We start from the raw sequence: 24,415 nt of genomic DNA on the forward strand, positions 1-24,415 counted from the left end.
TAGATTTTGTTCTTGCATACTTTTATTCATTTCTTTGAATGCTTTGGAAGGAGGGTCCGAGCTCAGAGGAGGGAGACCTTTAAACAGTTCACCACACTTTTAGTCAGTAGTGACAAATGTCCATCGCAGATATAAAGACCATCGACATTTCTGAGCTTCGGCCCCCCCTTTCCCAGACCACACCTTTACAAGATATGCAACATAGAGAAAATAAATAGATGCATGTTAAAGGCCTTTTCCATATACAAATATATTTTATGAAGCTTATTGTACAGGCATTTCTTTGTTTAACCTACAGCACAACATTTACACGAGAAGATGAAACAGTGAAGTAAAGGTCGATGCGCTGCGCTGTAGATGACTGCGCCGATTCATACTCGGAAAGTTGAGTCACAAATGCAGAAAAAGCAAGGATCCAAAAAGTGACGCGTCAGCAGTCGTCACATCTGCAAAGTTGTACTGGCACCAACGGAGGAAGCCACTTCATTCTATAACATGCATTTCTAAAAATCGTGTCGGCACAAAACGAGGAAGCACAAACTGTAAAACGTGTCAGTACAAAATATAGAAAGTTACACAATCTGCCCTCGGGTATTGACACAAAATAAATGTCTCTGGATTATCAAAATTGTTTGAAATACATTTGAGAATAAATTCCACAAAAGAATACGCGCTATGTTCACTCTGGAGCCTATTTTGTACCATAAGAAAATAGCTGCTTGCTTTGACTTGAGCTTCACGATGAATCAACTCGAACTTTTTGTGAAGCAGAAATCCACCCATTCAAAAAGGCACTTCTATCTCAAAGACGCATCATTGTAGTAGAGTGAGCTATATACAAAGGCAATGTACAAGTGTATAGATAAAAAACGCTGCTATAATTACGTCTATTTGCTCTGAATAAATATTTGGTTCTATGAACTGTGACAATAACGCACAACTCAAGGCAAGGTTACGACACGTTAACTGCTCCTCCAGGTGTGCCTGTTGTTTGTAGCTGATCTGACTCGAATAACACACCCTCTAATGATTTATGTAAAACCCACTCTGTAGAATAATACACAGTAATAATAATGACGGTCATATTGCTCAAAACGTGAATAACAGAAAGGACATAATAATGCACAGCTTGTTTTTGCTTCATCTCATTTTTTCTACTGCCACCACTGTACCCAGCTGATGCTAGTAGCTTGCACCAAGTACCACTTTTCTGTTTTTCTTGAAGCTGAAAAACAGCACAGAGGTGAAACTGAAATCCAAGTAAAAGTCAGAGTAGTGGTACCTTTCAACATCCTATACCTTCAAGAAGTTTTTTTGGGGAAAAACAGGTAAAAAAGAAAAACTTGCATATGTATTTTTTCCTGTGAGAATAAAATTTTGGGAGGAGAGTATTTAAATGAATCATAAAAAAATTAATTTGCTAAGTTTGGTAGCAGGCAGTTTACTGCAAATTGTGCTCAATTTAACACTGAAAAAAGTTCATTTTGACCTGATAGTTGGAGTGTTCATTTATTTTAAGCCATCTACCAATTTGTACGAATGAATGGCTTAAAGCTGTCAGCCCGTCCTAAAGCTCTTCCCCCCAAATGCCTACAGCGCAGCCCCACAAGTTTCTGGTCCTCAGTAATACTGGTGTTTTCATGAAACGGATCAGAACGTAACTGAGTTTGAAGCGGAGCTTCGCAGAGAAGAAAAACGTCCCAGCAGAAGTTGCACCCCTGCAAAAATCCATCTTCTGCTGGGTTTTAAAGGCAGCCAAGTTACTTTTTCAGAAATGTTATCCACCTCCGAGACCTCACGCAACACTTTCCATCAGTTTCTAACAGAAGAGTACGTCAAAAACATATTTCTCCTTCAGCTGCCTCTCACTGAGCATTAATTTTTGCAGTTCTGGCCTCATGCTAACAAGTTAATCTGGCCTCACCTACGAGGTTTACTCATGAAGCTTTTTCATTTTCTTGGAGAAGCAAAACATGCCTCAGAATGTCCCTGTTAATGAGGAGACCATATGAATGTAGCTTACTCTTCCACCTATAATAAACTCTAAAAAAAAAGAATGTTGGTTCTGTACAACAACAGAGTTAAACATAAATATGTAAAGCAACCTAAAAGTCTACGTCACAATTCTGGCTTTGGAATCTAATATAATCCTTTATAGCAGCCAAGCCAAAAAATGATACAATAAATTCTCGTATGGTGAATAACACAGTGATAGTACAGACATAAATACTTACACATAGTAACAAAAACCATGCAAATGCGAGCAGAGGTGACCTGGAGGTGACAACTTCAAGCTGTGAAGGAGAGAAAGATGAGTACAACCACCTCGCCCTCCCACGGGCACCAGCTGAAATGAAGATCTTTTTGGTTTTTCCTGAAAAGTGAATATTTTCCTTCAGTTTTTGTCTCTTTTATGCCTCAGCTGGTGTTTGTATGCCTTGATAGTGGGTTTATGATCGCATCCACCTTGCCGTCGCCCAACTGATAACTGAGCAGCGATGATAAATACGTTTAAAATACAACTTTTACTAGGATAACTCACGTGATCCATTTCTTCCCACTGACAGTCACATCGTCACCTGGAACAACAGGCGGTGCTCTCCTCCAGTGCAAAAGGGAAGTTGTATTCACTTGTTATTTGTATCTGAGTGAGTGTATGACTGTAGAAACAGGAGAAGAGACCGTCTTTATGGCTGTATGTGGGGTTTTTTGTTTGTTTTTTACTTCTCTTTATGACACGAGGTGTGTGCGATGAGGCCTGGGAGGAAAAAGAAACTATCTACAGGCGCAGGAATCTACTGTCATGTTGGGGTAGACTTTCAGCACCACATTCTTGTCCTCGTCAAAGAAAAGGATGCTGAGGGAAGACATTTTCTCGGGGACACAGCACGGCTCGGGGATGCCTGGGACGACGCCCACCGCCCGCACTATGCTCTGGATGGTGGCGTGGTTAGATGGCTTCAGAGCCTTAAAAAAAAGAGCAAATAAATGTCATTTTAAAGTAAAAGTTAAACAGTTATGAACTTTTGATGAGCCAACAGGACATGTTTCTAACAAGCTGGGCCTTGTTTTCCAGAGTCACAGAAACCCAGAGTGATAGCAAATATTCACACGTACATTTTTTTTTTCCTTCTACCGAACATATTTGAAAGCAGAAAAAAGACATTCAAAACGTCCCCAAATTTATAACCAATTCAACAATATCAAACTTTACTTGTTGCTGAAGTTCTGCACATGTAGTTTTCCTATTTGCCATTTAAGATCATATATAATCTTATTTGTCAAGGGCATAGCAATATTATTCAGTGCAACTAGCATGCAGCATTGGCCGAAGGGTCTGTGGGTCTGAATTTAAGTTCTACACGCCCAGCAGTTCACCTGCACAGCTGCTTCATTCTCAACAGGAACTAGTAAGCGATAGAAGTCTTCCCACACCACTCCACAGGAAAAAAAAGTGCACCCTTTTAATCATGGCTATTTAGAAGCTTCTAAAACTTCAACCTGACAAACGAGACAACGTTTTCTGCACAGGCTGAGCAGAAAAGCTGCAGGAGAGGGAGGCGGCTGCCTTAAAAGCCCTAGGCTCTACTTCTGGGACTAATTACCTCCGACTACAAAGACCTGTGACTCCGACTTAATGAATTAAGTGGATGTAGCTCGTGCATTCCGGCCATGTTTAAAATACCTGCGTGGTTATCTTATCACCGGTGCCACGAGCTAAAAGGGAAGTTGATGTTTAACATCAGGCAGATGTTTTTTTGTGTCTCTCACTTATTTCCATCTTCTGTGTAAAGGCTTAACGTTATCCTCTGTAGATACTTCATTCAAGATACTTGTTGGTTTGTTTTAGGTAATAACGTTTTTATTGAATTTTGATGAGGAGGTCAACCAGCTGTTTATGAGGACGCCGGTTTTCTTACTAAGCATATTAGATGACATCTGTAGCTTCACTATTACTGCAGGTTTAATATAGTAGGACTGCTTGGGCTAAATCTAGATTTACATCTGATGTGCATCTTTAAAGACAAAGATACAATCTGAAGATAAAAGCATGAAGAACTATCTGCACAACTACTGTAACTACTTTAACCCTGCTGTTGAAGATCAAAGCCAATGACATAAGGCTTGCCACTGTTGCCTGTTATATAAAACAGAAAGATAGCAGGGACCCCTGAGGTTGATTTTACCCATGTTAAGTTAATGCAAAGCAGTAAAGAGACTGCTATCTGAATGTAGCCCGTCCTATTTACATAATGTATACCATACTGCAAAAAAAAAAAAGTTAAAGACTTATGTCTGCTGTCTTTAGTTACAGAGCCAAACAATTCTTAAAGGGGTCGCCAAGCCAAGCCAATAATGTACACTGCTGGTACAGAAACTGATGGCTCTAACTTTCAACTATTCTTATCATTTCCTTATGGAGGCGTGACTGTCATTTAGGACTGCGTCATAAGGAATCATTAATAATCACCATGTAAAGAAATGGTTTTCAAAAAAGTTACTCTGGAAAAACAGAAGCTACTGGATTTAACTTTAGCTTAAAAGTATGGGGACGACCACCTAATGGGCTTCACTATTGTCAGGCAGCCAGAGCGGAGGCCATAAGGATTTCTGCAAGTACGGAGATGGTTAAATGTTCTTTCCTTTGCCAACCAGCAACACAAATTCTGCTTGGATAGACAAATTATTTGCTTTTCATTATAGCAACTAAATAGACATCATCCTTTCAGAACCATTAGTAAATTCACTATGAGACTTGCAAATGATAAAGTTGCAAAGATGGACTGCTGGTGCTAGCATTGCTAACGTTAACCTCACACAGCACATCAATCTAGGGCAAAATACCACGCATATTTCTGCAGTATTTAAAATATGATAAGATTGCAGTGAGAGTGGTTTCTAGTGGCTCTTAAATATTAGAAAATTGCCAGTTGTTTAAATGAGAGAAAAATAGCCCAGGTGACCAACACTTACAAACATTCAAAACTGAGACAGTATAACGGATGAGGTTAAGCATTAGCCACATATTTATTGTAGCTATGTTAAAGAGACATTTGTTAATCCCATTCTTTTCATAATGAAAATAGATTTTAAATCTGTGAACTGTAGAGACAGGAAGTTCAGTTAATTAGCAGTCTGGCTAGCAGTGCAGCCTAGCATTGGCCGATACTGAATGACACACGGCTTCCATGGTTACGTGTCAGTGACTCTGACACAAAATGTATAACTACAAATTTTTTAAATATCTATATACTGCAGAACTATGTTGCTTTGCTAAGCTATCACAATTTTCCATTACAGACAGAAATAAATGTGCTATCGCTGTTTTTTGTACTTACGTAGCAGTTTGTCTGATTTGTTTTCTCCAATTTAATCAGCTAGCGGATTATTCACCATCTTTAATAGCCAGACTTTATTGCCTCGGACCACCCTTTGGTTCTTTGCCCATGTAGAGGATATAAAGAGTTCTGCTCCTGCAGATCACCTGTAAGTTGCCTAAACTGCTTTCATAAAACTTTTATCTGCACTATTAATATAAAAACCGAACAAAAACTAAATTTAACAAAAAAAAACATTGGTTTTTGGTTTATTTATAATCTTCAGTTGTGAAAAAACAAAAACAGGTTCCCAGATGTATTGTCTAGAGAGTATTGAATTAGTGCTACCATTTTAGGCTGTGATCACTTTAAAAAGAAAAAATTCCATCTTTAACCAGCTCTCACAAGTGACCCATCTATAATGACGAAGTCTACCAAAGATCAGCTTTCCCTCTTCATATAGCTAATTGGTAGAAATACTATAATTGCCACCGTACTGAGCTTTACCTTCTCTAACCCACTAATTTTTTGCTTTGGCACCTTTAGTACTGTCTAAAAGCACTATAGTGTGGTGCTACCGGGCTTTGAATCTCACCTTTGGCATGGGGAACTGGCAGGACCCTGAGCAATAATAGGCATCAAACGACTTGGGCGATATAATCCATTCGCTCCATCCAATGTCGGCAAAGTCAACTTTCAGGTATCTCCGAGCGCAGTTCCTGGGCTCGTTCCACTGCTTCTTTCGCGCCTTTTTAATCGTCTGCTCATCAAACTGTAGCAAGGGCATCTTATGCCGCTGATTCTTGCGTGTCTTTTTACGCGGCCGGCGTGCCTGTTTGTTTTCAAATGGTTCGTAGGGAGTTGTCTCGTCCCAGCCGGTCGTCTCATATGGGTACTCGGGACCAGGAAGTTCATTGTTTTGCAAAGGTAGGAGAACATTCACTGAGCGCCTGTGTCTGGGCTGCGGCTGTCCTTCGGTGTCGTTTTGCTCTTGTAGTCCCAGTTTATGGAAGCCGTGTGAAATGGAGCCCTCACCTCTCACTGAGTGGGGCCTCTGGAGATTAGCTACCACACTTTCAGGCTCTGAAATGGCAGAGTCATTGGCATAGACCAGGATGTAGGGTGAGCGGTCTGACAGGAGCTTCTTCCACGCCTGGGAACCTTGTGAAGCCACTTCAATCCCAATAAGCAGCTCGTCGTGGTGTTTGGCCTGGTTGACCACACGAGTTATGTCCTTCCACTGCCAAGATATGAAGTCCCTGTAGAGGGTGGACACATTGATCCGAAAATGTCCAAGAGTCCTCATCTTGTTATCCACAGATGCAAAGCTCCAGATGACCATGTGGATGTGGCTGTGCCTCCTGGGACCATGGCGAGCGCAGCTTTTGGACCTGGAGCAGCCCTGGGTGCTGTTCTGAAGGTCTCCAATGTAATAATGAAGAGTAGCTGACAGGATGTCTTCTGATTTGGTGAGGGAGGTGAGGTTGAAAATCTGCAGCTGTTTCTTGTTTATAGTACCTGTGCATATAATGAGTAATATCATGAACAGAGTGCAACACGGTTCACATCATTTCAAAACTGACCATGGCTTTTCCTAAACTTTACTGCTAGTAATAATAATTTATATGTTTGTATTTCCTCTTTTTAGTCCAGCGTTTTCATCATCGGGCTTATGTTGTGCACTTTTTTTGCTCAGGTCATGAAACAGTTGTTCACCCTAATGCAATAGAATTATTTTGGGATTTTAAAAAAACGTATTGAAAAATCATTAATTACAAAATATTTTTAAAGATCGGCAGGACACAGGACAATTCCATGGAACAGCTTTAACAGGCTTTCATTTTGAGGATTGCTTCAATAAAAAAGAAAATTGTCACTGTAAAGAAAGAACAGACCAGTACTTTAGAAGGTTTCTTTAACATTTTAAACATGTCATTGCTTGCAACAACATAGCAGAAACTCCCACTCACTGCTTTGGGATAAAAGCAGAAATTTCAAGCAAAAACCAAAAACTCCTGCATGGCCAAATTCTTCTGAGGATCAATCGTGAAATATGTTTGTGATTTGGGTGAACCTGCCCTTTAATGCTATACCATACAGCAGCCGGGCGACAGGAGGCAGTGTAATCTAACAAAGTTTAACCCTAAGTGGCAACTGGTCGCCCCATGGTCCGAGTGATAATAACACAGCGAAGTGTAAACACTTGAGGGTTTATTGGATTAAAGTTACTATAAATGAACCTGAAGAAGAGAGGAAAAAAGCTCCCACTGAAAGGACATTAGCGCTCGCTGCAGTGGAAACTCAAACTCTGCTACAGCTCAGGCAGTCTGGGCAGCTGCCAGATGTTGGCTCGAGAGAAAATTTATCAAGACTATCTGACAGTAAAATCTGAAGGTGTGAACAGTTGTGCGGCCAAGCTATGTTAAATTGCATGCCACCATCTGATGCGAATCTTTTACTCTTACTGGCAAAAGGAATGCGTAACAGGTTGTTCACATTTCCATTACTGGATCAACAGGTGTATTTCTTTTTCAGCTCCGCACACATGAACGGCATCGGTCTTAATAACGAATTTTACATTATTCTCTATAAAATAAGACTTACTCAATATTATAGATGTTCTTTCTACTTTAAGTTTTTCATCTAAAGATGGAAAAAATGTGCCGATTTGCATTTTTACTATGCAGGTGATTCAAGCTGATTGAGGCAAAATGGAAACATATAACATCAAAAAGGCATGCCGGTCACTGACTTCTATGCTGGTAGAAGTCGGTGTTCTTAATATACATAAAACATTTGATACATACCCCAATGCGCTTTGAAACTACGAACAGTGTTGCCGTCCTTGAAGGGAAATCCAGCGCTGTTGTACTTCGCGTAAAGCATCTGCATGTGCTCCGTCATCGTATCCTGTAAAAGCGCATCCCGGTCTTCTTTTGTCGCGTATTTTTTATCCACCGAATGCGTAAAATCCACCTTTCGTCTCTCGGGGATATTGTCCGTTTTCAGCATCGCGCACAATCCAACGCACAAATAACTCCATCCGTAAAGCAGCACGATCACAAATCGAGAGTAGAGTGCCATGTTCGAGGCAAACGAAACGTAGCAAACGAAAAAATAACAGCTGTGGAAAAACTAACACGTTTCCGAAAGTGGCCCCTATCTCCAGAAACACATACCATCACCTGAGTCCTCTGCAAGAAAATGACACCATCACCTTTGACACCGGTCACAACAAGAGAGGAAGATGCGTTATCCAAGTTGTCTCTACTTTTGATAAGTTGCAGGTCTAAATGTGTTTGAGTCAGTGAATGAAGTCAGTAAAAAGATAAAAATAATAATGATAAAAAGGTTCCGGCGCGCAGGATGAGGTGTGAGAAAGCAGAAGGAGAAAAACTGCGCCTCTCCGACTCTAAGCTGATTTCAGGTCCAGCAGTCAACCGTCCCTCAGTCTCAGCTTTCATTGAAGGTAAAGCATGTTGTGCTTGGTATTATAGGGCTTGTGGGACCAGCTGGGTATTCCTCTCTCCTTTCTCTCACACACACACACTGCGCACACACACGTACACATGCTCACCCTCAGAGAGAGAGGGGGAGAGAGAGAGAGAGTTTCCTGTTCAAAATACTTCTACGCACATTCAGCCTGGGGACAAATTATCTCGAATTATCTCGTTATCAAGAGCCGAAGGGGGCGTGTTTTGTCGGTTGACTCGAGACGGAGAGCGTGAAAATATTTTACTAAACGACATTCCAGAGGTTTATTGAACTGATTTCAACACCTAAACTGCTGCCAGAGAACAGCCCCTCCGTGCGCAATTTCTACTCCGCAGAGCTGCGCGTCCGGGCCGCGCTGCTGAATGAAGCGGCTTATTGTCGGCATTAAAGGCTTTCTTCCCTACTTAGTTTAGTTCAATGGAGTTAAGCACACACATCCTGTACCATCACAGTCCGATCCGGATGCATACTGTTCCCCGCCTTCCCCCCAAACAGCCCATCAGGCGGGGTTTGAACACCCCACCCAGTCGGCCTGCAGTCCCCCCCACCACTGGTCCTCTTTCAGGGGCACTCGGGAGGAAATGATTAGGGCATTTCCCCGCCCTTGGACATCTGATGGCAATAATATTAGCATGCCATGTCTTTCATAGCAGTCAACAGGCTGAATGACTTTAACGTCTTCAGCTGCTACCAGATAAGCAAGAAGCATCAGGAGAGGAGCGTGAAGGCTCTGCCTTCCATTCTACTTTTGGAAACTCTAGGAACCACAAGCAGGCCTGCACTCAGAGAGCAAAGTGCTCTATTGGGATATGAGATAATATGAGGTCTTTAAGATATGACGGGGCCTGATCATTTAGCACTTTGTAAGTTGGATGTTGGAGAACTCTGGATTTAACTGTGAGCCAGAGTTAAAACCAGTCCCTAAAGTGGACAGTGATTAAGAGTATTACTGCCCTCAATAATAAAACAGTTGTCAAAGGAAAAGAAAACGTATTCAAGTAAAGGAACTTACAAATGGTCAAATTCAACATGTATGTCCGTGACTGTTGAACTGGTGAGTTTTAACAACGGTGCCCGTGGTATTTAACTATCCAATGAAAAACCAATTAATTGACTCCTGTGCTGAAAGACACTTCAAATGATAGAGTATACTTGGTACATCAAAGCTGATGTTCTAGATAGAAAAAACTTTGCAAAACCATGACTTTATAGATTGAAACAAATGTTCCAACAACACTTCAGCTATAATATTTAGTTTAAATCTACTATTTTTTTTTATGTTAACACGTGCAGTTCTGAAAATAAAGCCAACATGAAGTGTCAGAAACTGCAGTTCCAGTTGTGGCCACTTGAGACTGGCCCCAAAAGTGAGTCAATCTCGTATATTTGTATAACATTCCCAAATCTATAGCATTAAAACAGGATTTTTGAACCTGGTTTTGGTCTCGATAGTTTCACCCTTCGTTAACAATTGTACAGGAAGGCTTTTAGGTACAACACAGGCGGCTCCAATCAGCAGAAGTCTGCTAGGCCACACCTCTGCTAATTAGACATTTTTATTGGGTTTGTATTTTTGGACAGGTGACATCCTTCTCAAGTTAGCGCATTCAAAAACTTGGGTGTCTACGCTGCCCACTCGCCCATCCAACGGGTGACAACAATAACCCATCAGCCTTTTTGGCTGAGGGGTAAAAAGTGGTTGTGTGTTTGAAAGTGAAAGCGCTGTAATTTAGCTTAGGATTTAATTTGGAATTTATTTTTGCATGTCAGCAGCTATCACTAGATTCACAAGGTTATTGTAATATCTGCATGCCAATATTAATCTATTAATCATAAGGTTGTAGGTAATGAGATGTCAAACACAATAATCTATGAGTGAAAACTACACAAAAAGACATCAAACTGAGGTTTTCTATGAGCTTGTTTCATAGAAAAGACTGAATCGTGCCTCTGCTGCAGTCTGAATCCACCTCTTTGACTCAAGTTGTGCATATTAGGGGCAAGTCAGACCTCTAACTAATGTTTTAACATTAGGGGTTTTAACGCTTCAGTTAAAACCCCAACAGCTTAAAAGCCCAATAAAGGAAATGAAGGGGAATATTACTGTTTAACCTGGACTTTATTGTGAAATCATCCCTGTTTGCAGACACATGATCTGGGTGGATTCCAGTAATCGTTTTAAATGCTGTCTTCTACAGAGGTAAGGCATTCAAAGAACAACCAATGCATTTCAGATGCAGTGCACTTGTTTGCCTGTTTGTTTTAGATGGCCTTTTTCCCGTCTTGTGCACATCTGCTGTTTTCATTGGAAGGTATTTGGAATGACTGATGCAACTTTCAGGGTGGGAGAGAGAATAAAGCAGCCAGTTCCATCGCCATTACCTGGCCACATAAATGAGCCGTGGCCTGTAAACCTAAACAGCTGTAGATGAGGGTGAAGTGTTCATTTGCTGCCTGACTTCTCATTTCCAAACACAATTACAAAAAATCTCCAAACTGAAAACTGAAAAAACAACAACAAATAAGCAAGTAGTGAGACAGGCAGGTGGAAGGTTTCTCAATTACAACACGCCCTGCACTCAGGTTAAATATGCTGTTCAACAAGGCAGTCAACAGAGAAACCAGGTCTGAATATACTTCTGCTACTTAGGTTGTAGTTACAGCAAGAAACAAAAAAACAGTTTAAGATCAGTTTACACACCAGCAACCACAAATAGATGATAAAAAAAATACATAAAACTGCACGAAAACATGTTAAAGACTGAAAATAGGCACATCCTACATTCCCATCTGTGTCACTTTTATAACTCCATCAGACTTTTCACCAGCTTTGCTCACGATAACCACAAAAACAGGCCCAGAACTCCTATCGTCTTTAAAAAAGGGAAGGAAAAACAAAAGAACAGTAATGATTAACAACCCCAAACCAGACCGTCATTTCCCTAACCCCAGTTTTTACAGAACCACAGCCCAAATAGCCTTGTCACCACACATATTATTTCAATGAGGACAACAGGGTCCAATTCGGTGAAAACAAACAGATGCAGCAAGTGGAAGGCTTCTCTGGTATCAAGCCAGATGAGAAACATTAGACGTTTGTATTAGAATGAACTAATTTGTTTGAAGCTTGTGACTTTCAGGGGAAAAACAGGTGATAGATTAGTAATGAGAAAATTAATATAAAGGCGAGATAAAATGTGGAGGTGACAGTGTGAGCTTAAAGGCTCAGCAGTTAAGGAAATAAGCTTATTTGATTTAGATGAAAAGATTGATATCACTTGCACGTCTGTGCAGCAGATAAATGTTCAGATACAGGTTCAGAACAGCCACTCATAAAACCCCAATCCTAACCCTTAGCCATTTATTTATTTATGCGTGCATGTCTGGATTAATTAACCAAGATTTAATGTGTTCATTATTTGTTACTTACCTTTGGTAGGTTCTTGATTTGAATCTCCTGGCTGGCTGAGGCCTCTCTGTGTGGAGTTTGCATATCACTGTGCCTACACGGGTGTCCTCTGGGTAGTCTTCTACCCTCAGACTTGCTAGTTAGGTTAATTGGTGACTCCAAATTGGCTGTAGGTGTGGATGTGAGAGTGTGTGGTTGACTGTCCCTCTGTTAGGCCTGTGACGGACTGATGACCTGTCCAGGGTGCACCCTAAATCTCGCCCAGTGAACATGTTTAGTCCAAAAAAGGACTAAACACAATAAACAGAGGTAGATAAGTCTGAGAAGCAGCATTACTGCTATCCCCCCAAATTTTCTACATGCAGAGACATTGAGTCAGCAGAATGTACAGAAAGCAAATTTATGAACTAATAAAGACTCAACTTCTAGATTTAGATACTGTTACAAAAAACAACAAATAATAATCCTGAAATTAAAGGGATTTAAGTTACCAAAAGCCCTCTGAGAAAATAATTTAAAAATGTCATAGTGAATGACTAATATGTAAATGATAGGGCACTTTGATGTCCCGTAACGTGTGCCTTGCATCTGGAAACATACGGAATGCTTTAAGCCCATTACCCACTCTTCCAGTCCAATTGGAGCTACCGCAGCCTGGGGGAGGACATGAAAGCAACCCCCATCATCTTTCAAAGCTCTTACGCCTTTAATTTGTTTAGACAAACAGCCCAAAACATGCCAGACCAAATGATGATACTAGCCTGGGGTCTCTGAGCAGGTTCTTGCCCCTAACTAACTCTGCTTGCTTGGGTAAGTGCCAAAAGCACAGTCAATCCAAACCTGGATGCAACAATTTAAGGCCAAAGTTAGACATAAAACCCCAGAGTATTTGCAAAGAAACTTCCAAGTTGTCACACGAGTCCATCAACTTCATCCTCTGGGATTCCTCAGTTTAAAGCCTTTTTTTCTCCACTACAACACCTCCACCCAGATGGCATGCATGATATGAGGGGAACAGTGTAAATGATAGTCCAACTACAGCAACTCAGTCAAATTAGAGGCTTCCAGTGCTCTCCAATACGTGCCATATGTATGCAAGTGTTGGCGACGGCCTGTGAAGCTTAGACTGTCCTGACGTTGTGGTCGTAGATGACAACATGGATGTAGATGTCCGACTGCAGGAATGTCCTGTTGGAGTCCTCGCCAGGACCAGACTGAAACACAGCACAGAGAAGTTAGTGGTGCTTGTTTGGGGGTAGTGCTGTCTACAGCCTACAATCGTGCATTCAAACGCAAAGCAAAGAACTAAACATTTGTGATGTTTTCGACTGGTCTCGTGAATTTTCAAGATCTCAAGACATGTTTTCAGAAGCTGTATAAGAAAAGATGGATGTAGCTTCCGTCTGTAAAAGTGAAGCCAATGTGGACAACTCTAAAATCTGCACTCTCTCTAATGGCCAGCAGGGGGCATTAGACAAGGAGTCAGATTCTATAGAAGTCTATAAGAAAAGGCCCCTACCTGTCACTTGATTTATGACATTATTAAGGACTTTCTGTACAAATTTATGATCTGTATTTATGAAAGTTTTCTGTTTTTTTAGAACAAAAAAGGTGAATTCATGAGACTTTTTAAACATAATCTTTATTACTTTTTTCTGCATCAAACCTGCATCATTTAGAACCAAAACTGTGAGCTGAAAGAAGCTAAAATCTTCAAATAAATACAGAGTTGCTATTATCGGTGGTTTTAGAAATACCAAAGATAGCTTTCCAGTGCATGGAAATATTAGTTTCAGTGTTAAATTAAAAATATCTCTTACTCCATACTGAAAATGTGACAGCTGCCACAGAGAGAGTATGTTAGCAATTAAACAAAACCGCACATCTCTAGAGCACACCTCTTTATAATAGCAGGTATATTAAAGGGGAGGCCAAGTGCTGCATAATTTGACAGTGACTGTAACTGTTCATTTTCCAAGATGTTTTGTGTTACTTTGGCTGTCAAAGCTGACACAGCCCCACCACTAAGATGTGAAGCCACTACCAGCTGGGAACATTTATTTCAGGCTAAGTGTGTCAAAAGCTTCTGGAGGGAACGGAACCATAGCGAACCATTACACTCAATTTACACTTTTACCTAAGCCACACTTGTGGGTGTCCTAATAACTGAGACAGTCTTCCTCTGCAAGTTTAAAAGAGCATCAATAAAAATAAGCCAATAAACCTGATGTCACAGACACAGTGAGAGATAGTGGGAAATGCTGCTTAAGGCCAAGCATTTTTTTTTTCAAATGTTATAGAAACCAAACAGTGTCATTAACACTCACATTTAAATTCATGTCAGCTTACCCTGTTCTTCAAATTTGAGCACCAAGGGGTTTTTTTCTCTCTAACTTTTACTTTGCCAAGCCAATCAAGCCATTGTCATAACTGAAAAATGACAACCCCTCCACCCCAACCCACTTTCTGGCAGGGATAGAAAAGCGGTCATGGAATGACAAAGGCAGAAAAACAAACAAGCCACCCCAAATGAGTTGATGTGAGCTTTGATTTTGGAAGGTTCTCCGGTGGCTCTAAGGCCACATGAGCAGCTAGTGAGCTCATGGCGGGTTAAAGGCCGGATGGTTCTGTGCTGCTCCGTGTCGAGCCAATCTGGGCTGAGCTGAGCTGGGTTCTGGGCACACGGGTGGTTTGCTGTGTCTGGCTCCCAATGCCTTCGCTTGTGTTTTTAATAGACAGCCTGGTTGGGGCGGTGCTCGACCACAGCTAGAACACTGTGCTGCCATTTTGGCGCTTGGCCTCAAAAACGCAGTCCCCACAGCTCTGTCTGCAATTTCAAAATAGTTCAGCCCCACCAACTACTTCCCTACCCCCCAGCAAAGAAGGAAACTGGAGAGAAAAAAACATTAGGGAGTCGTTATTCTTCCAGGGCCCCTGTCAGCTTTTGAGTGTAGAGGAAGCACCTGTCTCGACCACTTGATCCTCCCTTCTTTGTGCAGGTGGAACACAAATATCTTTCCCTCCCACTGATTTCTTTATCTCTCTCTGTCTCCCCAACCTCTTCTCTTAGAGTGCAGTCTCTGAAGTAACTTGTGACTAGTTAAAAAATAAGCGATTTTCTTTGGAACATTTGCAGTTCGTTAAAATGGCGCAACAAAGTAAAAGGTGTTAAAGGTAACAAGAGAGGAAATGATCAGGATATTGGAGGTGCATCACAGTCATCTGAGCCAAAAGGACAACAAAATCTGTTTTCAGAAGCAGTCAGTTGTGCAGCAAAAAGGATTTAGAAAAGAGTCTTTGCCCTAAAGCCCCTTTTTGCTCCCCTGAGACATTTTTACTGCGATGGAACAGGTGACCCGGTCTAATTAGCAGCACCATTTGTCTCCCTAGGTTTAAAACCAAAGCAGGACAATAACAACAGCAACACAAAAACCTACCAAAGGGTCCAAATTCAGAATCTTTTTGTCCCTCTTGTTCTTAAAGAGAAGGCCGTTAGGGTCGTCATAAATCACCTCAAAGTTTGGGCTCGAGTTGGAAGTGGACACTTGTGTCTTCCAATTGTAGTAGCTGTAAAAAAGAGGCAACAATAAATGTAAGATGATTGGGGTCATTTTATTTAAAGCTTGAATATCCTTTATATAAGGATTTTATATAATCACATGGGGTTACTGCTGCACTGATATACCACTGGTTTTCCCTGAGGCCAGCTGGAAAATGTTGCAATCTTGGCAGCAGCCGATGCCTGTGCGGACAGTGGAAGATGACTCCAACTTAAACATGATGGCACAGCTACCATCATGTTTAAGTGTCTTAAAGAAAACCAAAAGGGCTGGCATTACCCACCAAACCACCTGAATCCACTTTAGTGATGATCATTTTTGGGAGCAAAGGTATCTCAGGAAGTATTTTTTTTTGGAAAGGCAGAAGAACATCTGGCACTTTTTGAAGTGACAAAGTGTGGGAATGTAACTTATGAACCAGTGTTTTCCATTCTACTCACTGTCCTTTTGGGCTTCTGTTTTTGCTTTGAAGCTGCACAAGCATAGTGCTTAAGATCTCATTCACATAGGCCTAGAGACCTGTGCATAGAAATGCCTGGAGACATCCTGGAAACCCTCAATTGATAGGCAAGAAAGGTGCATTTCCTGATTGCTTGTGAGTAGTTGACTGAATCTGCTGGGTGTCACTAGGTGAAAAAGGTCACAAAGAGGGTACTGCACCTAAAAACTTGTGGCGACTGCTTTGGTCTTTAGCAGAATGCCGTGGTTGCCTGTAGTCTATATAGAGGAAAATGACTTGTCTTCAAACTCTCACTAACTACTACTAACTTTGACTTTGAAGACAAACGCTCTCCATGTTGTCCTCTTCAGCATGTCTGCAAACACTTAGTACGTAGTTTGCAAGTAGTTGCAGACACTGTGGCATGGTCAGTACAAGCTACACACAAATGGGAAAATCTGTTAATGACCTAAGCAAATGCAGCAAGCATTCAGATGCAGCATCATATACTGCTTTGTGACCAATTTCACCTAGCAACAGCAAGAAAACTCCAGAAACCACTCACAAATAGTTGGGGAATACTAATTTTTCCGTATTGACCAAGACGTTTGTCAAGCGGTCATCAACTGGTCTCTAAGCCTGTGTGAGTAAAACACAGTTTTAAAGCATGTAGGAGGTAATTTATAGCACTTGGTGGGGAGTGCCGTGACTTTTCTTTTGGAAAATAAAACTAATATGCAGGTCTGAACTAAAATGAAAAACAACAACAACAAACAGAAAAAAATCATCATGACCATTTCTTCTGCATGACATCTTTCCTCTAACTCTGTAAATAATTTTTTAATTTGGGCATTTTTTTTAGATTGGTTAGGCAGCATATTTGCAGAATTACTAGAAATAATCATCGAATCAAACAGTCAAAAGTTGAAAGCAGCATTGGAAAGTCACAGAGCGTGATCTCTGCATGACAAGAACACTGTAATACGTTTTATCTTAAATTGTCAAATAATGACTTCATATGTTATAAAGAAAAAAGAAAAGTATGAGAGTAGAACATTTTTTGCATGACTTTCTAAGACTTTATTAGGAGGAAACGACTGCTGCGTAGTCCTAGTGGTGCGTGCTACTCGACCCTCTGCTTTTTTTGTGGAACATTTCTCTTTATAGGCTCACGCAGCAGGAGGCCTTAAAATAAAGAAAAAGGACCACTTTGAGGTCATGACTTACCATGAGGAATAAAAAAGATTGATGGATTTCAGAGCATTTCACAGCCACCATTATCATATTATTATTCAACAACAGGTTATAAAAGAACTCTGTTTTACAGAAAAGAAAGAAAAGCAACCTGCAGAGTAATGCAACTTTTATAATAGCGAGAAGTCTGTTTCCAATTTGATCTCTGGGATGCTGTTTGTGGGTTCGCCAAGCCAGGCATTAGAGTAAAGCTGGGACTAATAAGCAAGTGAAACCAAAGACAGGTCTGAATTCCAAAATAAATGACTGATTAATTTACAGCATCCGACTGGATCCTGATCTGCTTTTAAGTTTTCTGCTATTTCTGATACAGCAGAACAAGACTATGCAACGTTTTGATGGAGCAAAAGGAACCAAAATGTTTGGACTTGCAGGTGAGGATAATTTGATAAGCATGTGCATAAAATTTAGGCTGTGATTTATTAGTATTTTTACATAATATGCATTTAGGTAGCATTTAACCCTCTCAGATGATTGATCAAAGAAACACTTCTCAAGCAGTGTCTTAGAAGCAAAGTGCTTTCTGATTAAAAAAAAAGAATAAAACATCAAGTTAACATCCTTTAGCCATAAAATTGGAAGATCATTACCCTTTGTTAACATGAAATATGAGAGGTTGTGAGTTGAAAACATCTCATTATGATAGAGTTGAGTCCTGCATTGTTCCCATGTTGGATTTGGTTTCAGCTCAGCCTTTCAGTCGAGACGAGCCAGGCATGGAAATACGTAAAACAAAGGCACAAATTTCAAAATTAGTTAAACTTTTTTTTTTTGAGAAAGAAAGAAAAAAAAAGCTAAACTAACCTTAAATGATGCCAGACTGAGCTACAATGCCCGGTCTGGATTTAATACATGTTTAATTTACAACATATTTGTGTATTAAAACATGTATTCTTTGTATCGCACAAACTGTAATTGGTATTTGATTGCTCTGAAATGTGATATTACTTTGAGAAGCTCAAAGGTACATTTTTTAAGTGTTAATGCATGTCACGTAAGTACACACATATATATATATAATGTAAAAAAAAGTATGCTCACTTCGCTCTACCTCTCATCTGTGACACTACAGCACCAACAATGAGCAACATTAGCCATGTTGGCTCAGCTTATTTACTTGCTAACAAACAAAAAAATTTCAACAATGGACCAGAAATGTTAACCACACAATGACCCACATCCAGTGATGTTAGGCTTTAGTCACACATTCATAAGACCAGCTGGCAACCATTTGTCAAGCACTGGTCAGCAGGGAAAAATGAGTATTCCCATCTGGTTGTGAATGGTTGTTAGCAGTGACTATGATATGGAAGACACTGTTGACTGCAAACACTTGCCAACCTATCGCTAAGTAATAGTGAAGCTGTGAAGAATGCGTAGCAACTGGTGCTTTTTCAAGTTATACAACCCCTAGATGGTTAATCAGCGAGACAAATCAGCTTCTTCCATGCAGGCTTTGTATCAGAACCCTCTTAGCAACAGATTTCACTCAATGACAGCGAGCAACCACTTGCTAAGTGGTTGGGCAATACACCAAGTGACCCTAGCAACCAGGTCTCTGACTATTCTCCAAGTCTGAGGCCTTAACAATAACTATCGGCCTTCAAATATTTTTGCATAAGAAAATTGGTGAATGTTCTGGATAAAACCAGAATGCATGCTAAGAACATTAACCAGTTCAAGAATCCAAAAACAGGGTTTGCTGTTGTAAAAATACCATGTTGGTGTTTAAAAAATGCACATATACTGGACACAGTGTCTCCCAGTACCCACAGATTCCAACACAAACTCCACATGAGTTTGAAAAAAGTTGCCTTGGCAAGACGGCCATGCATGCCTTTGGGGTATCTCACAATTAGTCTGTGTTATATGTAAAATGTGTAGGTCTGAAAGTACTGTAAACCTCCATTCTTTCAGTGTCTTTGTCTGTGACCTCCGTAAAAGATCGTCTCAATATCTTATACAAAATATAATTTTCATTTAGTAAATTATGGTCCCAATTGTAATGGGGCCCCCTTGAAAGAGAATAAAACCAAGTTTGCTTTTCTGTGTGATTCACAAGTTGCTAGCCTGTGGGTGTGCAGTTTCTCAGTGAAATCTATCCCTCACTCATTACACCCAATGTTGAAAGAAAAAAAATTATGGTGTTATGAATATACTCGACTCAAGCTTGTCAAATTTATTCTGGTGTTAGCAGGTAAACTAACATTAGTTAACATCATGCAGAAAAACGACAGATTTTTCTACTGAATGTGAATGGGGCACTAGATAGATGAAGAAATGTTTGGTTGGCTTCAGGGATCAAAGCCAATCCTTAGCTTGCCTTCATCTGGCTATTAGCTAGCTTGCTTACAAAAATGACCCAGCACATTTTTAAAAAAAAATTAAAAATTCTAAACAAGCAAATAATCCCAGAATCCCAGAAAACACAACTGCATCAACAAGTTTTCAAAATCTTCAAACAGCACTAGTTTTTAGTGGTTTTTATCATTAACAATTGGCATAATTAGCAACACAACTCCATGTCACACCGAGTACCCAAAGCTTGCTTTACTGAGCCTTGGCTGGTCCCCAACAGCAGATTGTGGTCCAACTACAAAGATGGAGCTCAGGGAGAAGTCTGAGTATAAATCTGAGAGGAGTTATATTATGATGGGGAGTTGAACAGGCTGATATTGCAGCAGCAAGCTGTTAACATGGGATAGCAACATAATGAAGGACTGCCAGCATTCTGCACGCTATATTTCTCCGGCTGTGATGCATTACTAGAGCAGTGCATGATTAACAGTAGATATAAAGTATTAATCACCCACATTAGGTAAAATACATCTCAAAATGTTTGCATTTACACTGTAGGCCCCCCTATGATCTTTGAAATATCCTGGCAGTTTGGCTGACGTGAGGATGTTTTCTCCAGAACCTGTTTAAGAGCTAATCTCTAGTGGAACATAAAACTGCTCACAAAAAACTATTTGCATTTGAGCCATAAAAATATTTTCTCCCTGCAACATATAAAGCATGCTTGCTACAAATTACAAGCAAACATATAGTACAAGCAATATAAAATCCAACCATGTGGTTTTTACAAAACCCACAGACCCCCACTATGCAATTTTGGGAAATGTAAATACATATTTCTGCAGAATGGTCAGTTTCTGAATAGCTATGAAAAGGACCAGGTATTCCAGCCAACAACAAAAGTGACTTTACTGCTCGTATCCTGGTAACATATTTTCCTGGATTGGATATTTGTCATATTCCAACAGACAGTTGATCTCCAATGTCAGACCCTGGAGGCTTGGTCTAGTATTTAGCATTGTGATAAAGACCCTGCTCCCGCTCCCGAGGAAAGCTTCTGCCTTTAGACCAAGACAGAAAACAAAGGGCGTACGATACACACGGATGGTTAAGATGATTCTGTTAAATTAAAAAGAAATGTGACATAAACAATAAAAATAAAACATAGTTTAAATAACAGATAAAATGCTTGAAACATTGGTAAAAGATTCACTATGATGATTGGTCATTGACCTACACGAGGTATGATTGAATAGTTCTGCAAATCTTCCTATAAAAAGCAAAAATCTACACTGAAAATTTCTGCCTTCTCAGTGCGACATGAGCAGGTGTGTGAAGACAGGTGGTGTACTACAGGTGGTTCATGATGAATGTCCTCAGGCCCTTCATGGGTAGAACTCCCTCTTGGGGGATAAAGTCACTGTGCAAAACTCATTAATGGTGATGATCCTTGACACAAATTAGAGTTTTACACAGAAGTTGATGTTTTCTCTCAGCCTACACTTGAAGCTATTGGTTAAATTGCATATGCAGATGTGCAGATGGTCAGAATAGTTTATTAATTTAACTTTGAATTAACCCTCTGAGATCTTTGGAGGAAGACAAGTGGACTTGTTTTTAGGGCTTTTACTTTGGAGTCATGATTCATGTTAACTTTAACAACTCACATGAAGACAGGATGGATCAGTGATGCTCAGACCACTTTCAAGATACCAGCCCCACTAGAGGTTAAATACCTGAGATGCCCCATCACCTTTTAGTGCTGAAGAAGCTTTTGGAGTGAGGTGAAATGTTTTCAAAAACCCGAAAAGGAAGCCCAGCTGCCTTCAACTCAAGTGCTTAAAACTACCATGACCTGGATGACTAAGAACCAAAACAGACAACACTCTGAGGTCTAAGTTTTTATAGGCGATAACCCAAATCCCAGTCCTAATTTTGTGTTACTGTGGCTTAACATCTCGGTCTCAGGTAAAATGATTATTTTATTGGTTACCTGACTGCCAAGACTTGGGAGAGACTTTTACCAAAACAAAAATGACATATTGTGATTGCCTAGGGTTAGATAGTGTTAGTGTCGGGGTCAGTGACCTTAATAGGTTAAGACTTCTAATGATGGGGGGCGATTGTGGCTCAAGAGTTGGGAGTTCGCCTTGTAATTGGAAGGTTGCTTGGTCGTTGTGTCCTTGGGCGAGACACTTCACCCGTTGCCTACTGGTGGTGGTCAGAGGGCCCGGTGGCGCCAGTGTCCGGCAGCCTCGCCTCTGTCAGTGCGCCCCAGGGCGGCTGTGGCTACAATGTAGCTGCCATCACCAGTGTGTGAATGAATGGGTGGATGACTGGATATGTAACCAGTCCCCCTTAGGGACTAGTAAAAGCGCTATACAAATACAGGCCATTTACCATTTTTAATGATAATGTAGCAGGAAAAAAAGATTTTCTTTATTTATTTTGTTAGAAATTAACAATATAAAGAGCTACACATTGCTATATTTTGGTACTACTATTACAGAATAGATGTCAGAAAATGTGACACTGAACAGCATCTGATGTTTTAGCTATCTGTCAGCCATTCCCTACCAGCTGTCAAAGTAATCTCCCTCTCCAGAAAACACATAATCTGGACGCCTCCGAACAGTCCAAACTGCGTGGGGAAATACACTGATGCATAAAATTATAAGGTATGAGAGGTCTGGCATTTTTTTCCAAGTTGCCAACAGAGCTGAATAAAGCATGTTCAGAATAGATTGCTGCAACGACCCAATTATGAAATACAAATTGAGGTTTTTCCTTTAAGACTCAGAAGAAAATTACATTGTCCAAGATTTGCTTTCAGGCACATGCATCCTTCTTCTCTTTGTAAATTGGGCCTGACAGTGTTTCAGTGACTATTTATACCAAAATGCCATACAACAATTAACATTTTTTGGTCAACCACTTTTATTCCATGGTGAACCGCTTACTGGGACAGATGTGAGATATTTTAACACTAAACAAGAAAAAGACGGAAAGAGTAAAAGAAAAATTTTTTGAAGCAATGCCGAGAATTTTGTTCATACGTTTATTGGACCCACCTCCCTCGCTGTCCTATATGAACTCTCACTAGGGCAACTAACTGCATGGTCGGTGCACATTTGGTCACAAAGCTCCAGCTGCTGGATGGCACCACACCCAGACACATGGACCAGTAAAAGTGTGAGAACCTGGATTTGGTGGAAACAATGACGCTGCTCTCAGCACCGGTTCCTGGTTGCCTATGCATTTACAATGGCTGTTTGACACGTGCAGTGTGTCCTTTCACTTTCCATAGTTACCCTGCTTAGCTCTATTGTTATCTCCAGGCAGTCATTTTCCAGTGTAATGTCAACAGTCTCATTACAGGGCTCAGAGGAGCTGGATGATATATATCATAAAGTGCAAGTACTCAGCATGTGTATTCGTTCAGCTATTCTTTTCTTTAGCGGCTGCAGAATAAATAGTCTAGCAAGTGTTTCAGAAGTTAATGTTTCCAGTGTAAATCACAAAGGCCTTTTCAATGTTGAAAGGAGTAGTGTAATGTGCCGAAATTACTGTTAAACCTATTGGGAGTGTCACGGGCCTAGTTCAACAGCAAATCATGTCTATGACCATGTCCAGCTGACAGCTCTTTTAGCAGACACATAACTAACTGTCCGCCTACACACTCGATCATTATTTTTGGTTTCATCTAAGAATTTATTATGTTTATATTAAATTATAAAACATAGCTGTATAATGTGCTGTTAGAATTGAGTACTCAGGTGAACATCGTGTTGTTCTGGTGTTTGTTTGTTTTTTTATTAGAAGACGAGCTGTAAAAACACACTTCTGGTGTATCAGTTTGACTAAAAAGCGTTTACCACTGACTGTACAGAAAAGGTTAACTTGGTGTCCATGACATCAACACTGCTTTGTATATATTGTTTTAAAGCCTTGACTTAAACCTTTTGGATTTTGTTTTTTTGAAACCCAACACATGGATCTGACTGTGCTAAATGATAGCGTACCATGCTACCATCATTATCTTTTTTATCTAAATGGGAACACAATTTACAAAATGAACATCAAAATTGATGATTAAAAATCATTTAGACCATAAATTCATTAGAGAAATGTTCACTGAGGCCACGCATCAAGTGAGCAGTATGGCCATTTTCTGATGGACTTCTACATAATTGAAGTTTTTTCTGCAATGCGAGGAGTTGCCCACTTAAGACCATTAGAAAAAAAATGCAGTAATGGCACTTCATGTCCACAAAATGTGGTCCAGTTCATCTTTTACATACAGTCTATGGTTTTTACAAAAGGGTTTTGTATATACAGTGGCTTGCAAAAGTATTTGGCCCCCTTGAACTTTTCCACATTTTCTCACATTACAGCCACAAACATGAATCAATTTTATTGGAATTCCACGTGAAAGACCAACACAAAGTGGTGCACACGTGAGAAGTGGAACGAAAATCATACATGATTCCAAACATTTTTTACAAATAAATAACTGAAAAGTGGGGTGTGCGTAATTATTCCGCCCCTGAGTCAATACTTTGTAGAACCACCTTTTGCTGCAATTACAGCTGCCAGTCTTTTAGGGTATGTCTCTACCAGCTTTGCACATCTAGAGACTAAA

At 40.3% G+C, this 24,415-nt stretch overlaps 2 protein-coding genes across 2 annotated transcripts in view; both read right to left on the reverse strand.

Annotated features, from left to right (window-relative positions):
• On the reverse strand, positions 1 to 8,774 carry bmp3 (bone morphogenetic protein 3). The gene is made up of 3 exons (XM_005730554.1): positions 8,126 to 8,774; positions 5,914 to 6,836; positions 1 to 2,967 (listed from the first exon to the last, which is right to left on the reverse strand). Exons 1-3 carry the CDS (start codon positions 8,400 to 8,402, stop codon positions 2,776 to 2,778), a joined length of 1,392 nt encoding a protein of 463 aa, XP_005730611.1. The 5' UTR covers positions 8,403 to 8,774; the 3' UTR covers positions 1 to 2,775.
• Positions 8,775 to 12,730: 3,956 nt separating this feature from the next.
• The window catches only part of cfap299 (cilia and flagella associated protein 299), an 80,047-nt gene continuing 68,362 nt past the window's right edge, over positions 12,731 to 24,415 (reverse strand). The window contains exons 5-6 of the mRNA XM_013910222.1: positions 15,660 to 15,789; positions 12,731 to 13,436 (exon numbers count right to left, since the gene is read on the reverse strand). Of these exons, the coding sequence (XP_013765676.1) occupies positions 13,344 to 13,436; positions 15,660 to 15,789 (223 nt within the window). The 3' untranslated portion in view covers positions 12,731 to 13,343. The remainder of the gene's footprint in view (positions 13,437 to 15,659; positions 15,790 to 24,415) is intronic.

Source organism: Pundamilia nyererei, unplaced genomic scaffold, assembly GCF_000239375.1.
Source record: "Pundamilia nyererei isolate P.nyererei 1_Seehausen unplaced genomic scaffold, PunNye1.0 scaffold00038, whole genome shotgun sequence".
NCBI lineage: Eukaryota > Metazoa > Chordata > Actinopteri > Cichliformes > Cichlidae > Pundamilia > Pundamilia nyererei.

What these genes read in the sequence shown, in the direction of transcription:
- bmp3 (XM_005730554.1), bottom strand. Translation starts at nt 8,402, where the DNA reads ATGGCACTCTACTCTCGATTTGTGATCGTGCTGCTTTACGGATGGAGT. An exon ending in TAGTTTCAAAGCGCATTGGG is followed by an intron (nt 6,837 to 8,125) that starts GTATGTATCAAA and finishes TTATATGCACAG; the next exon opens with GTACTATAAACAAGAAACAG. An exon ending in GCCAGTTCCCCATGCCAAAG is followed by an intron (nt 2,968 to 5,913) that starts GTGAGATTCAAA and finishes CTTTTTTTTAAG; the next exon opens with GCTCTGAAGCCATCTAACCA.